General features: G+C 37.9%; 1 protein-coding gene across 2 annotated transcripts; it reads left to right on the top strand.

Moving 5' to 3' along the window:
* The first annotated feature begins 1,807 nt into the window (after positions 1-1,807).
* On the top strand, positions 1,808-14,531 carry LOC143188139 (uncharacterized). 2 transcript variants are annotated; one of them, XM_076392220.1, is made up of 11 exons: positions 1,808-1,918; positions 9,552-9,983; positions 10,473-10,904; positions 11,049-11,634; positions 12,152-12,808; positions 12,878-13,190; positions 13,279-13,349; positions 13,434-13,627; positions 13,713-13,840; positions 13,907-14,086; positions 14,163-14,531. In XM_076392220.1, exons 1-11 carry the CDS (start codon positions 1,822-1,824, stop codon positions 14,337-14,339), a joined length of 3,267 nt encoding a protein of 1,088 aa, XP_076248335.1. In that variant the 5' UTR covers positions 1,808-1,821; the 3' UTR covers positions 14,340-14,531. The 2 variants fall into 2 exon arrangements, with proteins under 2 accessions (XP_076248335.1, XP_076248336.1); XM_076392221.1 differs by having other exon boundaries at positions 10,506-10,904; positions 14,163-14,394.
* The last annotated feature ends 157 nt before the right edge of the window (positions 14,532-14,688 follow it).

Raw genomic sequence — 14,688 nt, 5'->3', positions numbered from 1 at the left:
AGTTCTGTGTGACCCTAACAGTAATAGCCGCTGAGGCTATTAGAGGATGATCGTCAACTTTATTGCGTCATGATATTACTTTCCCTAGATGTCCTGACCTTGCTCGTCTTTTTCCTTTCATGCCTATCCGGTTTCTGGCCGGATGTGATTCAGTTCGGAATCGACCGATACATCGATTCGTAAAGGTCGTCTGAGACCAGCAAGGGTTAATGAACGTGTAGCAGTAAGATAAAAGTGACACACGAAAGAATGTTTGCGAAGGTCCTGGCGAAGGACGCGCCCCTGTTATGACATTCTCTGGCTACATTCTTTGGGACCTGAAAAAACCAATGCAATTTCCAGAAATGCACAGTAATTTCCATATGGTGTAAAATATTGCTTGAAAATTTTAAAAGTGTTAAGACTGTTGATATTTTTGGAAATTTTAATTTAAGAGTCTTAGATTTTGGGAATTTTTAGCTAAGTACAACACTCCCTTCGTTATTCTGTACCTCAGCGCCAGAGTATCCCAAGTCTATTTTTTTCGAAATTAAATTTTTCACAGAATCTTATTGCTTTCTCTTCGTTTTATTAGAATAATAGGAATTTAGTAAAGTTGCAAAAAAAGGACTTAAGTTGCTCTAGCTATGAGGTACAGAATTTAGCTAATTAGATAATTACGTCACTTTCTCAAGATTTGCAACCTTCAGTTCTAATACGTGTGCATTGGGTAATAGTGAAACTAGTGCTGCTATTCAAGACAGAGATTTTGTAAAAATTAAAGCTATAAAAATATATATAGGGTATCCCAGAAACATGATACAACTAAAAAGACGTAGTTATAATACACGAAAAAATAAGTCGAAAATATAGAATAGATTTTCTTGATATAACACTTTGTTTTTGAGGAAACTGACTTTAAACTTTAATCGAGTACGCGTGCACCGAAGTGCAATCTTAGGCACTTGAGGAGTGCACGGGGTAGGGACAGTACTTCTTGTTTACAGTAGATAAAGTCAGTGGTCAGACCATGGATGTTCTGCCCTCTCTCACCCCCATATATCCTATAAGCGCTCAAGACTGTATTTTAATACTTCGTTATCAAAATTCATATTCAATCCTTTCAGAAATGAAACAAAAACAAAAACATTTTGCTCCATATTCTTGAGTTTTTTTCTCCCGTACCACATTTCCATGACCGTACCGCCAAAGTTGAACCGCCCAATACAAACGCTGAAATATCCCAATGCAAATATCATCGAACGCCTTGAATAAAAAATGCAAAAGACGGATCCTTACAAGGGTCCTCCAGTCCTCGAAGAAAACCCACAGACTCCCGTTTTTAAATTCGCCGCGATCCTTGAGGATCGGCCTTCGGAGGGCAGAGGAAAGGTCGTTCCCCGGACGTTCTAAAATTTTTGCTAAAACCCGTCCCCAGGCTTTTTCTAAAAGTACCTGACCCCTCTCGTTTGTTCGTCACAAAGACGTAGAGACACAGAGATAGGTGGCCGGACAAAAGGGAGAGGGAAAGATCTCGATGGCCTCGGCGTGCCAGCTCCGCCTCGCGAGGCGCGCGGCCACCAAGTGAAAGTGGGATTTTGCTTTCTACCCGTGGCCAGTGACAAGCGCGCGGTGCTCTCGCGAACGTCTAAACTTCTATGTGCGAGGATGTGTCTGTCTTTCGTCCATCGATAACCAACGATACCAGCCGCGACAAAAGACCGCCGATCCTCGCGGCGTCGTTACGATGACGGTGTTATTCTGACAGTCGGGCGAGCTGCCTCGAAACCGTGCGCAAGAGTGTCGGTACCAGTGTCGTGTGGCGAACGGTACTCGAGGAAGATGTCGAGACGCAGAAGGAACGATGGCTGGGTGGTCGACGGGGTCCTGACGTGCCTGCTTCTTGCCTCTTCCTTCCTATCGACCAGCTGTCAGCAGGGTACGTTTTTCCTGAGACAGAGCAAAAAATTCTCGCGTTAGACTCCTGCCAATTCGAAGTGTATGCTCTTTCCTCGCGTTCCGACCGTCAGAGCGCGCTGACGTTCGACAACCGCGCGATCCTTTCACGGGGGTAGAACACAGAGCGAACGCGAACGTCCTCGCGGACGTGTGCGTGCCGCTGAAGATTTATGAGATTCCAGGTTGCCCGCTTGAATTTTTGCCACCCTTCGAGGCTTCTTCGGATGCCTCCGAGTACATTGTTAAGCGACGTGTGATTTATAATCGTCGTTCGTGGTTTGCTCGAATGGAGGGCTGTTGAAAGGATCCCGTTTGATTTTGACAACGTAATACGGGAGATCCAGTGGGCGGGATTTATGTAATCCGTCGAGTCGGCGGTGTATGACTGTCACGATTCACTGGTCACAGCCTTTCTGGATTAATTCGTATTCTTTGGGTTTTTCTTCGATCGACGAGTGTTTTAATGATCCAGGGTTTTGAAATATTTGCGTGTCGAAGTGAGCTGGAAGTTTAAGTAATTTTTGTAATTTAGTTTGTTAGTTCTGGTGTGGTTTTTTAAGTTGAATGAACCACGAAATTTAGTTATGGATATTTTATCATTATCATTACTAATAGGATAAAGTTCAATACATTGTATTATACGTATTGAGCTTCATTCTGTTAATAATAATAATAATAATAATATCACTGCAATAGTATATCAGACACTTGCATATCAATATTATTAATCGAAATTAAGTCTGTGAGTTAAAAAACAGTACAAATCCAAAAACCATATTTTGAGATATTTGATCCCAACGTGTACATCTATGCATTTCACACACGTATAGCTTTGAGATTATTTAAAAATGGCTAATTTTGTAGTTGTACTATTCTTCAACTCACCGACTCGATTGCAAAGATAACGAGATTGCAAACGTGCGAATTCTCGGAGACAGTAATTACACACAATATAACGCTTCATGCAATCTAGCGTCAAGCCTGCATCTAAACAAGATAAACGGTAGATGACCGTCGTGCAACAGTGGATAGTTTGAATTCGTGACCCGGTGCGGTACACGCAATACAATAGAACCGCAATTCCATACGAGAGTTACGTATACCGCAATAACGCAATTGGATCTCCATTGTTGGTCGTAATAACGAGGAACGAACGGCTATCACGATTCCCTAAAGCGGACATATCTAATTCGGCATTGCTGCCGACACGAGAAGAGATAAAATTAGGGCAATCTATTGGATATCGTTGCATATACTATTACCATGCATTGTGTGAGTACAATGGCAACTATCAGAGTAACTATCAAGGCGGAAACTCTAAACAGATTTATAGACGTATAATATCGAGATCGCTTTGAAAGTTATCATAAAGGATACAATTTTCTAGCATTTAGTTGAAATGAATTCCGTTTCGCTCCTTGCACTCGTATATACGCCGCGTAATTGTACTACTGGGTGGCGTAGTAAAAAGTAAGAGGTCAATCTGCAATGGAAAACACGTTAATGATAGTGAAATTGTTCCGTATTTTCTTTTCTAGTAGACTCGTAGAAATTTTTTCGCCGAGCAGAATTCTCTTGAAAACGATAATATACTTGGTGGTGAAAGTAAAAAGACTAAAGCCGATCTGTTATTCGAATTCAAGGTTCAAAAATAGTATTTCGGGTTACCTGCAGAATGAGATCCTGTTTGGGCCAAGCGTTTATTTTTCGCGGATTCTTTTTTGCATCAAATTAGAATGCATTCCGCGCGAGGCAGTGACCAGCGGTCTCTGGACGTAAACACGTGACAAATAACGACTGTCCCTTCACTCTAAATATTCACTCAATAAAACTAGATATTATAACATTACTTACTAAGAAAAAGAGAAATTGAGCAAAGTGAATGCAAATTATTTGTAATTTACAAATGTGCTCATAGATGGCATTGGAAAGGTTATGGTCCTATTATTAGTAAAAATGAAAACGGATTAATATTGAAAAAATAAGAATATTCGTTAATCCTTTCATTACTACACTTTTGAGATGAAAATTCATTTCCATAAACTTTTTTCCAGTTTCGCCTTGGTCTCTGTAGCTAATAATAAAATAAGGCATCAGAAAGCTGAATTCTATGGCTATGTGAAAAAAATATTAAATATATATATATATATATTTATTTGTTAATAGTACTACTTGTCATGTCTTGTATAATATGCCTTCTATACGTAAATAAAAAAAATGTGTTTTTTCTTTCAAACCAAAACTTGCTTCATAGTGAAAAGGTTAGGAACGTAAATAAATTAATACTCAGTATCTACTTACTAAACCACTAACTACAGATTATAGAATTTTCTAAGTATTATAAAACACTGATCTTAAGTAATTAATCTTTGACAAATTGACAATAAACTTAAACATTTATATCGTACATACCTAAATGAGAATAAACTGGTTCCAATGCTTCTCCTTAAAATGTGATACTCGCTTCACGGATGTTGTAACAGCTGATGAGATTTGTTGTGGAATCCCGCAACCAGACTCATCGCAAGCTTAATCATCGGGTCAGGGAAATCCAAGGTATGCGATATTATGAAAAATCTTGCTTCCCACGATGATGACTTTTACGAAACCTATTGGCGAGATGAAACTTACCTGTATCGGATAGTTACACCGCAGAAATGCGATTTCCACGAACGCTATAAATAGTGTTAAGGGATAATAAAACGATTTAGTTTCTTTCACAGCTGAGTCATTAGCCTTGAAGAAGAAACTTCTTTAGAGAAAGTCGTGTCAATATGCATAGCATCATATCGGCGGCGTATTTTCTTTCACCTTATTTCTTCGCTTGTCATTCTATTTGGTCGTATTACATTCTTTAAACTTTGCCGCCACTAGAAAACCATGTAGAAAATAACTGTTATTAGTTTAAGACACATTTTCAACGGAACACATGTAAGGCAACACAAGTGTAGCCACAATTTTGATCGTTCAACAGGTGGTTAGTCTTGCGATAAATACGAATAATTTTTAGAATATTGACTGCAGAGAAAGTTATAACGTTTAACAAACAGACAGACGCGAGTAGAAGAAAACTAGTACCGCCAATTCATGGGTAAAGCTTCTCACTAATAGCACATCACCTAATCGTGTGCAATTCAGTCTTTAAATGGCTCTTTCAATTTTACAGTAGTAAAATTATGTTTAATGTTCATAGGTGTTGTGTTTGCGGAAATTTATAGGTTTATCTAGTGACCAGTTACTTCAGTAATTTTTATAGTTCATGACGATTAGTTTCACAAACAAGCGTCTGTTTTCATTTAATGAAAGCCTCGATAAATAAAGACTCAGATGTGTAAACGCTTTCACATAAATACTGTATTCGATAAAAAGTGAAATTAACTTCGGGGCATAATTTTTGAGTCAATACAACGAACGCTAGAAAATCACGCCCACCGTAACCGCGACCTCAATAGCGATACATTTGCGCATAAGGAATCACATTCTAAGTGCGTAATGCTTTGTGAAGCGCTGTTTTTATTCGAGTTTCATTTTCGCTAGTTCGTAGGCCATAAAATGGCACGGTCGTTACCATTTCGTTGCGTGCAACGCGAATCTCGCACCTTTTACATTCGTATACCTAGTTGAATAAAGAACAGTCACGGTACAATAAGCACGGAACGTGTTTGTACGTTTCAAAATATCGTCATAAGGTACACGTAGCGAGGCACAAATCTCTCTTTGTGTACGTGATATACCGAGGGAAGGAGAAGGATAGGGCGCGAGCGGTTTTAATCGATCTGAAATCACGCGAGGTCACACCAACCATTTATACGTTTACCTCGAGCAAGATCGGATAAAGGAGGCTCGGTAAAATGTAGTAAAGGTATGCATTTATAATAGACACGATGGAAGAAGCATAAACGCGATTGTATTATACTGTTCTTAATTGCACGCATTCTTCTTGGCTCATATACATATCTAGTTACACTGAATCTTGAGACGCATAGCCACCGCTGCTTTATTGTAGCCTTTGATTTAAAGTTCAATCTCGAATAGAAGTGTTTCTTTTGATCTAACAAACACGGAGAAATTCATTCGGGATATGATCTTTTACGTACCTCTACGCGATTAATGGCGAAAGTTGTTAATTTCATGGTTTAGAGGCGTGTGAAACAAAGTTGCAACGTGATATGGCGGTTAAGGTAACTTACACCGCCATAAACTATGAACGTGTAGAGGAGAAACGTAGAAAATTGATAACTTAAGGAAAGAGTTTTAGTCGAATCACGATTTCATAAAAATGAGCTTATTTTTTCAACTAAAGTCTATAAGGCAAGTCCATAGTATAGAATTGAGATTCGAAACTTCAAATATCTATGCCTTGAAAATAAAAACGTATGACATATATGCCTTACAACTATAGTTAGAGTAATTATGATACCAATAACTTTTATGATATCGGTACTTCGCGGAGCGAACCTTAAGTTAAGAATTCGTGTGAACGTGTATCACGCTGAGAGTAGGAGCGATCAAGTCGAAGGACGATCGAAAGGAGAACGGCTGCAGTCGCCCCATTATTTATACAACTTCGTTGCCTAAGCCTGGCACGCGCGACTTTTCGCTCCTTTCGTGCATGTACACCCGTTAGAATTCAACAACAGACACTTCCTGCTGTTTCGATCGTGAAAGTATCAGAACAAGTTCTGTTAAAAACGCGCGCCAATATATTGGGCTATATAATCTTGAATTATGTGAATGATTTGTAGATTTATCGAAGGTTAATCGCAAACTAGTAGTTGAGGAAAAGTCATAAATTTTAATAGAAAAATTTATATTTTGTTACGAAGTATCAATACTATTCTTTCTTTTTACTTCTTCAGGTACACTTTTTCTAGCTACTGTTATGTCTACATGATTTCTTATTGTACCTTAGATAGTTAGGTCTGTTTAAAAAACAATTTAAATTACTTAAAAGTAAAAAAAGATAGTTTAAGAAAATATCAATTTAAATATCAGCTGACAGTATCAAAGTACCAATGAAAAAACATTGTAGCACCAAAATCAAAATCATTATCAAGATTATAATAATCAGCTACGAAAGAAACAAACAACAACCACCAGAGAAAAAAGCGGGCATTTTTAAAAATGCAAAATGTAGAAATCCTTGTGAGATAACTTTTACTTTACGTTATCAGTAGTTATTTTGTTTCGGGTATCTGGTTTCTTGCAAATCAAGTTGAAAGGAAGTTGGGTCAAAATGCATTCGTATGCATATGAGGTGGTTCGTGATTGGAACGCAATTGCATCAACGTGAAACAGGATATGCTGCAGAGCAACATGCGTTTCCGTTGACGGTTGATCGCGCGGCGCTTTCCGCGGGAATTCGCGCATTAGATTCAAGATATCGCAAACTACGTAAAATTTAAGAGTTTAAACTTTTATTGAAATTAGGTTTCTTGCTACTGTTAATTATGTAATAACAAATTGAAAGGGAATAATCTAAATAATAAGATCAAAGAAACACGATCCAAGATAAACTAGAATTATTTCAACCGTTCCCATCATTCGAACGAAACTCGCTAAACAGGCCTGAGAACTTGCACTTTTCAAAGTGCAAGTGAACTTTAGCAAGTTGCAATTAGAGTGACGTACATGTCGATTTCAGGTGCAGGCAATCGACTCGTTGGATAGAAGCAGACTCAGGGGGACCTGGACACGATTAACGCATTCGAGCAGCGTAACCCCACCTTAATTTATATTCGCGCTCGGATTTCGAAGCCCTCGAGCCTTGTCGATTCCATCGCGCAGGCACACCCACGGAACTATTCCAGTTACGAAACTGACCACTGATACGATCCTTTTCAAGAATATCTTGCATTGCTACAGCTTGAAATTTCTTGGTCCCGTTGAAGACATTGTAATATTCTCCTCTGGCGAATAAACTTGTTGTTAACTTCCTTTGAATATGAGGTGAAGGATAATTTATGATACTATTAAATTAGGAGGGATTGATCGCATAAAAATTGATAAAAAACACAGAATAAAATCTTCACGTGGGAGATTTAATTTTTGAGGAAATACTGTTTGAAAACCAGTTAGGCAATCTGAGAATCACTTACATACTTACTGGGCAGTCAGTACAGTATTTTCTCGTTATAAACTTGTCGCCACTCCTTTTGTTTCTTAGAATAAGGCAGAAACAAGTTATAGACGTAGAAATTGGCCTCAGATAGATATTTACTTTTCTCTTTATTTCCTATGAAAGGAGCATTGAAGCGTTGCGTAAGTTGGACGCCATGTCTGACCATTGAGCACTGTTTCTACTTGTCGAGTAGTTTTGTAGATGCCAATCGCACTACAATTCATTAGTAGGATAATACACTTTTACACAAGGCTTCTTTCTTATTACGTTAAATGTTGCGCATAGATCTAGGTGTAAAGATATAGTATTTTAACACGCTCATTGTTTAATATCCCAGCATGCTATGCATTATCACAGACAACGAACGTATTAATCTCCAAGTTAAGGTATCACACCCTGATTCCGTTTATGCAACCATATCACAGAGAAAGTCCATTAAGAGGGAACTGATAACTTTCTTCTCCAACTAACTAAACCAACTAAGGATAGAAATATTAAAAGAACAATGTATTACTATTTTATATTTATTTAAAAAATTGATAAAGCAGAACTATATTCAAAATACTAGTAAATGGAGCAACTCTGCAAACTATCATTTCATTTTCCATCATAAAAATTCATCTTCCACGTTATACGCATAGCTATAAAAGTGGAGCGTGCTCTTTTCTAATCGAAAGCTAGCAAACCCCAGACACCTCGATGATTATGTTCACCAGTAATGAAGTAAACATTACCACGAACAACTCTACCGCTTGATGGCAATCAATCATCCTTCGTACCTGCATTAGCACATCGAGGGATCGTTCGGTGCTGTTTATTGTCGCAATCGACTCACACTCGCTCGAAATAAGTTAACAAGCGTGAAAAGTGAATGATTATTCAATCGCGCGCGGGGAGGTGTTCAAGGCTTTGTTTACAGCCGAGTTTTTCCACGGGGCCGAGAGAACGAAAATTAGACTCTTCCTCGAGCAATGCAGCGTTGCAAAACACGAAGAGAAACAATGCTGGAAAGTGGTGCTCGCTTTCTTTCAGAAACGTCTTAGGACAGTTTCTCACGGAACGCGCTACTTAAGTTTATGAAGGAACAATTGTACGCGTCGTTTGCTCGTATCAAATACATTTGTTGTGAATGAATGCTGTTTATTTGTTTCTGTTGTTTCCTTCTTTGAAACAATTATTGGTATTGTCTGTCGCACTTAGACTGTTCAGTTAGGATGGCTAGACTATACAGAAAATTTTAATTGTTGATGTTACAGTAGAACCTCGGGTAATTAATCTCGATTATTCACAGGTTCTTTCATTCAGGGTTATTATTAATCGTAGTTATCAGAAGAAACTTAAACTATGATTTAATAGTAGTCCACTGTAGGTTTCCTACACACAAGTAGATTTCATTTATTTTATACAAATAACAAAATAATAAATGTATACCAATATAAATTTCTATTTCATTTCATAAAAATTAATTTTCGTTACTTTTTTTATTTTAAAGGGACAGTTGAATCGTGGGATAAGTTTTCGAAACTGATACCGACCAATTCCGTGTACGAGCAACAAGAGAAAAATGCCTCTCTTCCCAGCAATCCAGCGGAACCATTTTTGGGGTCTTTGGACGAGAACAACGTTATGGAGACGTCAAAAACGAATAGGAAAAATGAGCGCGAAGAACTAGCTGACGAAGAAGTTTATGAAGACGAATACGAGGTGGAACCTGATCCGAAGACGGATTCCAAAGATTCAAAGCCCTCGGAAGTCACCGAAGACTCGGCGAAACACAAAAGTCCTTCGTCTTCCTTAAGTTCTAAATTGGAGGACACGTCTAGGGATGAAGATTACGTCGAAGATCCTGCGACGAGCCAATACGACGCGTATTATTATTACGACGACTATGAGAGCAATAATCGTTCACGATACGAGTCTATAGGTAAGACAAATTAAAACTTGAATTATAAATTTTATGATAAAAAAATATTGTACAGTATTTTTTGGAAATTATTTTTTACTATTCGAATAGAAGAAAGAAGTTGTTCCATAATTAATAAAAAATTAGGGAAAACAAGAAAATAGCTGATAAAAATGACAGAAGATGTATAGAAAATTAGTGAAAACGATTTAATTTTTATTAAAGACCTCGACGAAGTTTTCGATCAAGTTCTAAATACCGTGTATCACTCATGAAGTCACTGAGCTCAATTATTTTCAATCATCACATAAGATCACAATTTAACGAACACGTCTAGCTCACTTTTTTCTCATGATAGAAGGCACCAGTGCCAAATAATTACGATCTTTGTGAATTCTGTATTATGTAAGTTCGTTTCGTCATCCACATTGCGGAAATCATCGTGCGTGGAGAAAGACGAACGAACATGGCCTTAATATTTTCACCTGGAGACATTTTTAAACTCTGTAGTGAACGCTGACAACCTCGACTATCCTGACGCAGAGGAGGAAGCAAAGGAGGAGGCGAAGGAGGAAGAAGAAAAAGAAAACGCAGAAGAAACAGAAAAAGAGGAAAAAGAAGAGGAAGAAACGGAGAAGGAAAAAGAAACTTCCGTTGAAGAAGTAGAAGAAGGTGAGCATAATTCCGGTGAAAAAGAAGAGGAGGACGCAGACTTCCCTCGCAACGTAAATGTTAATTCCACGTTGGACCTCCTCGAGGAAAAAGACCTAGACACAAAAGTCACTAACACGAATGACGATGAGGGTTCCTCGATGGAAGGCAGTCACAAAAGGTTCACCTTCCTTGGAGTACCAAATAAAGAGATGAATTCATCTATGGATACATCGATCTTAATTGGAGAAGCGGTGGTGTCTGTGGTGACGACGAAAAGCGTTGTGAATGGTACGTTAAACATTCCCGCGGTTCTAAACTTTAAACTACCACTTCATTTCCATTTTGAACTCCCATACTAATGATTCATCAAAAGCAATATCAATTGTATAGATTATCTGCTTTGGACTTCACTGAAAAATGTATTATTAACAGGTACAATATCTGTTCCAACGACTTCTGCGCCAACGACCACGGAGCAGGTCGCAGCACCACCTTCTTCCTCGTCCATAGCGACAACAGAGATACCTGTTACAGCAGTGACGACTGAGGACACGTCCAGGATACTTGCATCCGTTCAGACAAGTCGTAGCATATCTGGAGCGCGTTTCCTGCCATTCCCTGTGATAGACCGTATAGAACCGATCAATCATAGCGGAGAGAAAAAGACATCACCACCTCCAGAGTCCACGGAGAGCATCATTGACAAATTAGATAGGGTTCAGTCGGAATTATCCAGTGGTTTCCTCGCTGGAGGCTTTAAGACTGCTGGAAACTCTCTTCAATTAGATGTCTTGGGTGATAGAGATCGAAATAATCGACGTAGGTTCACTACCACCGGTAAAACACCGGTGATTAGTAAATTCGTGCCACGTCGATATAATGATAAGAGAACTGATCACGCTACGCCCAGGCCGAAGATAGAAACCACCCTGGATACCTTGGAAGGACTATTACCGCGCGATTACGTTGCGAAGAATCCTGGAGCTGGGACTTCGATTCCCTCGAAGAGTGGATTTAGGTTGGTTATTGTTTTAATTTAAATTTTGGCGTAGAAGAAAATTTGTGAAAAATGTATTTATAATAATGGCGGAGATATCGCAGATATAACATTTTTATTGACTGAAACTGTAGATATTCCTTTAAGAGAAAAAAATTTTAAATACCACTCATTAGTAAATGTTCAGGCAAATCGTTGACACAGTTTATGGCACGGTCGAAGCACATCTGCTATTTTTGAATTAGGGGACTTCAATTTATGTTAGCATTATAATGTTTATTAGGCGCAATATTTGCGCCAGAGAAATTGAAGGCTATTAGAGACATTCTAGGGTCTTCGCTTCTCTCAATAACAATGACGTGCTATAAACCGCGGAATTTCCGAAGGGTAACAGGTCAGAATGTCGGTCCCAGAATAACATGCAGCACACAGCTGGTTACCTGAAGGAAATTTCCACTGCTGCTACGATTCCAATTATTCCTTCCAAGAGGAAGGCTTCACTAACAGTGAAGTTATGATAAAAATTAATTTCAATTAGGTGGCCTACGAAGAGTACAACTTCAGAAGCAACAACAGTTCAACTTACTACTACTACTAGCACTACTACCACCACTACTCCTGCTTCTACTACGAAGAAAACTAAGACTAACTTCGTCGTCCAAGATATCAGTGCCTTCTTACCTCCTGGATACAAGCTTAAGAAAGAAGATGTCACTACAGAGAATTCTCTGTTGAGCGATATCCTCGCAAAATCTAAAGTTGACATATCCTCGTTGTTACCATCAGATTATAGTAAAAAGAAGAGTGAACAAAGCTCAACTCCAAAGACTGAATTGTCTACAACAACAGCGAAAAGCATAGAAGTTTCATCAGAGAAACCATCAGCTGATAAAACGATTCAGGATCTATTCTCAAAAACCAAGTTTGATATTTCTTCTTTACTGCCACGTGATTATGAGCAGAAGAAGAACACTAGTTCAGATGCAAAAGAGGCTCCAGTGTATACTGAGAGTTCTACCGAAGCTAATGTTCCCGCTGTTTCTTCTACAACAGCAAAGCCTGGTGGTTTGAAAATCGTATTTCCCAGCAGGCCAGGAGGGAGAAAGCCTATTCATAAAATCACTACGCCACAAACACCTCGAGGCGAAGGGTCTGGTACCGTTACGCCAAAAATACAAAAGGGATGGCCAACCAGGTAATTTTGGGAACTATTCTTCACAGTAATGACCTAACTGTAATCTTAAAATGAAAATCCTAATTATAGAGCTACGACAGAATTTACTGGATGGCCTACTCCTTCAACAACACCGATTTCGATAGAAAAATTGTTGGAAGCAGCTCGTACAGCAACAGTTTCATCTGTGAATACATCGCTCATCCCTATAACAGAAACAACATCGAGCACTTCGACCACGACCACAACGACAACGCCTAGACCCACCACGCCAGGTATTTGCGAGCAGGAATGCGAAGTCGCTGGAACTATAAGAATAATCGGTAACACTACTTGGGTGCCAGAATTACTTGATCGAAATACTCAAGAGTGGCAGAAGCTTGCTAACGAAATTGAACAAGAGGTATTCTCCTGAATTCTTCATTTAATTTATAAATTACCAATCTTATGTTTGAAACTTGTATTTAATTCTATTATTCATTTTTGCACAGATGAACTTTATATTTTCAAAGTCTTCCGTCCTGGCAAAGTGGTACAAAAAGATAAAGATCGATTCGTTCAGGTAAAAATTCTTATTTATTTTAATATCATATGAATTACTGCAATAATAAGATACTCGAATAATCGCTCATTTTTCCAATTTTAGTGAAGGCAGTATATTAGTAGACTATTTTGTCGAACTGACTAATTTGGGACAAAATGTTAATACCCAAGAACTGAAAGTAATTTTCCATGATGCCTTGCGAACATATAACTCAAACAGATGGAATGATACAAATACTAAGGGATCGATAAAATTGGGATCATTCATAATTGATCCTAAATATACGGACTTCGTGGGTACGTCATTTTACTCATAAACAAGTATATATATGATCCACGAAATAAATACTTTGTTATTCACCGCAAAAAATTACTTTTTTAGTAATACCAAAAGTAACTACTCCTCAATATATCGAAAAAGATGATAGATTGATTCCACAGTGGGCCATCGCTATAATTGTAATTGGCGTCGGTGGACTAGTGTTTATCATTATATTCGGCGTTTCTGTTGTAAGTATTATATTATTACAGAAAGTCATGACGTTAAAATTAACTATAACGTATTTCAATTTTCAGTTAATCAATCGGCACAATGGTTCAAAATTAAAACCATCCGCGTCTGCGATTTACGAAGAAGAAGTAGCAAAAAATATAACGTCTCACAGATCCAGTGACTATTCAAAACCGATACATACAATTTGGACCGATCCAGATGTTTCTTGGAACGATAAATCATTCGAATCAACTTCTAATAAGGTAAATAGCATTTTACATAATTCTATATCATACCTGTCGGTGTCCTGAATAAATATATTGTTTTTTAATTTTGTAGGTACTTGTCGAAAAATCTTTTCAAGACAATAAGAAATACAATATGTATGATAGTTGGCGATCGGAATGGAATGGTTATTATTATAACGGATCACACGCAAGTAGCAAATATGGCGGCTACGACAGTACGACAAATTTATCGAGCCGTCACCATCCTGATTATGACACGAATTTTTAAAGTTAACGGTAATAAAGTAAAATTTCTATCAACTCCATTTCTATTTAATTTATTCAGTGCCTTAAATAAGTATAACATAAATATTTTTATCACATCAACATGTATATTTTGCATAAACAGTTTAAAGGTATCGCGACATAAAACATTTGTCTATTTTTTATTATTAGACTCGTACATTCAAGAGTTACTACATTTTTGTATTAATACTATGTATAATTATTATTCTATATTGAGCAACCAGAATCTTGTATTATCCTGCAGAAAGTTGTTATTGAAAACTTTGATCACTTTTTAACGATTTTTATTATAAAAAACTCTATTATTTATTCTAGTCAAAGAAACGAACGAT

This window comes from Calliopsis andreniformis, chromosome 2, assembly GCF_051401765.1.
Source record: "Calliopsis andreniformis isolate RMS-2024a chromosome 2, iyCalAndr_principal, whole genome shotgun sequence".
Classification (NCBI taxonomy): Eukaryota; Metazoa; Arthropoda; class Insecta; order Hymenoptera; family Andrenidae; genus Calliopsis; species Calliopsis andreniformis.
This window is presented reverse-complemented; position numbering and strand designations above follow the sequence as displayed.

What these genes read in the sequence shown, in the direction of transcription:
- LOC143188139 (XM_076392220.1), top strand. Translation starts at nt 1,822, where the DNA reads ATGTCGAGACGCAGAAGGAACGATGGCTGGGTGGTCGACGGGGTCCTG. An exon ending in ATCGACCAGCTGTCAGCAGG is followed by an intron (nt 1,919 to 9,551) that starts GTACGTTTTTCC and finishes TTTATTTTAAAG; the next exon opens with GGACAGTTGAATCGTGGGAT. An exon ending in CCCTCGAAGAGTGGATTTAG is followed by an intron (nt 11,635 to 12,151) that starts GTTGGTTATTGT and finishes AATTTCAATTAG; the next exon opens with GTGGCCTACGAAGAGTACAA.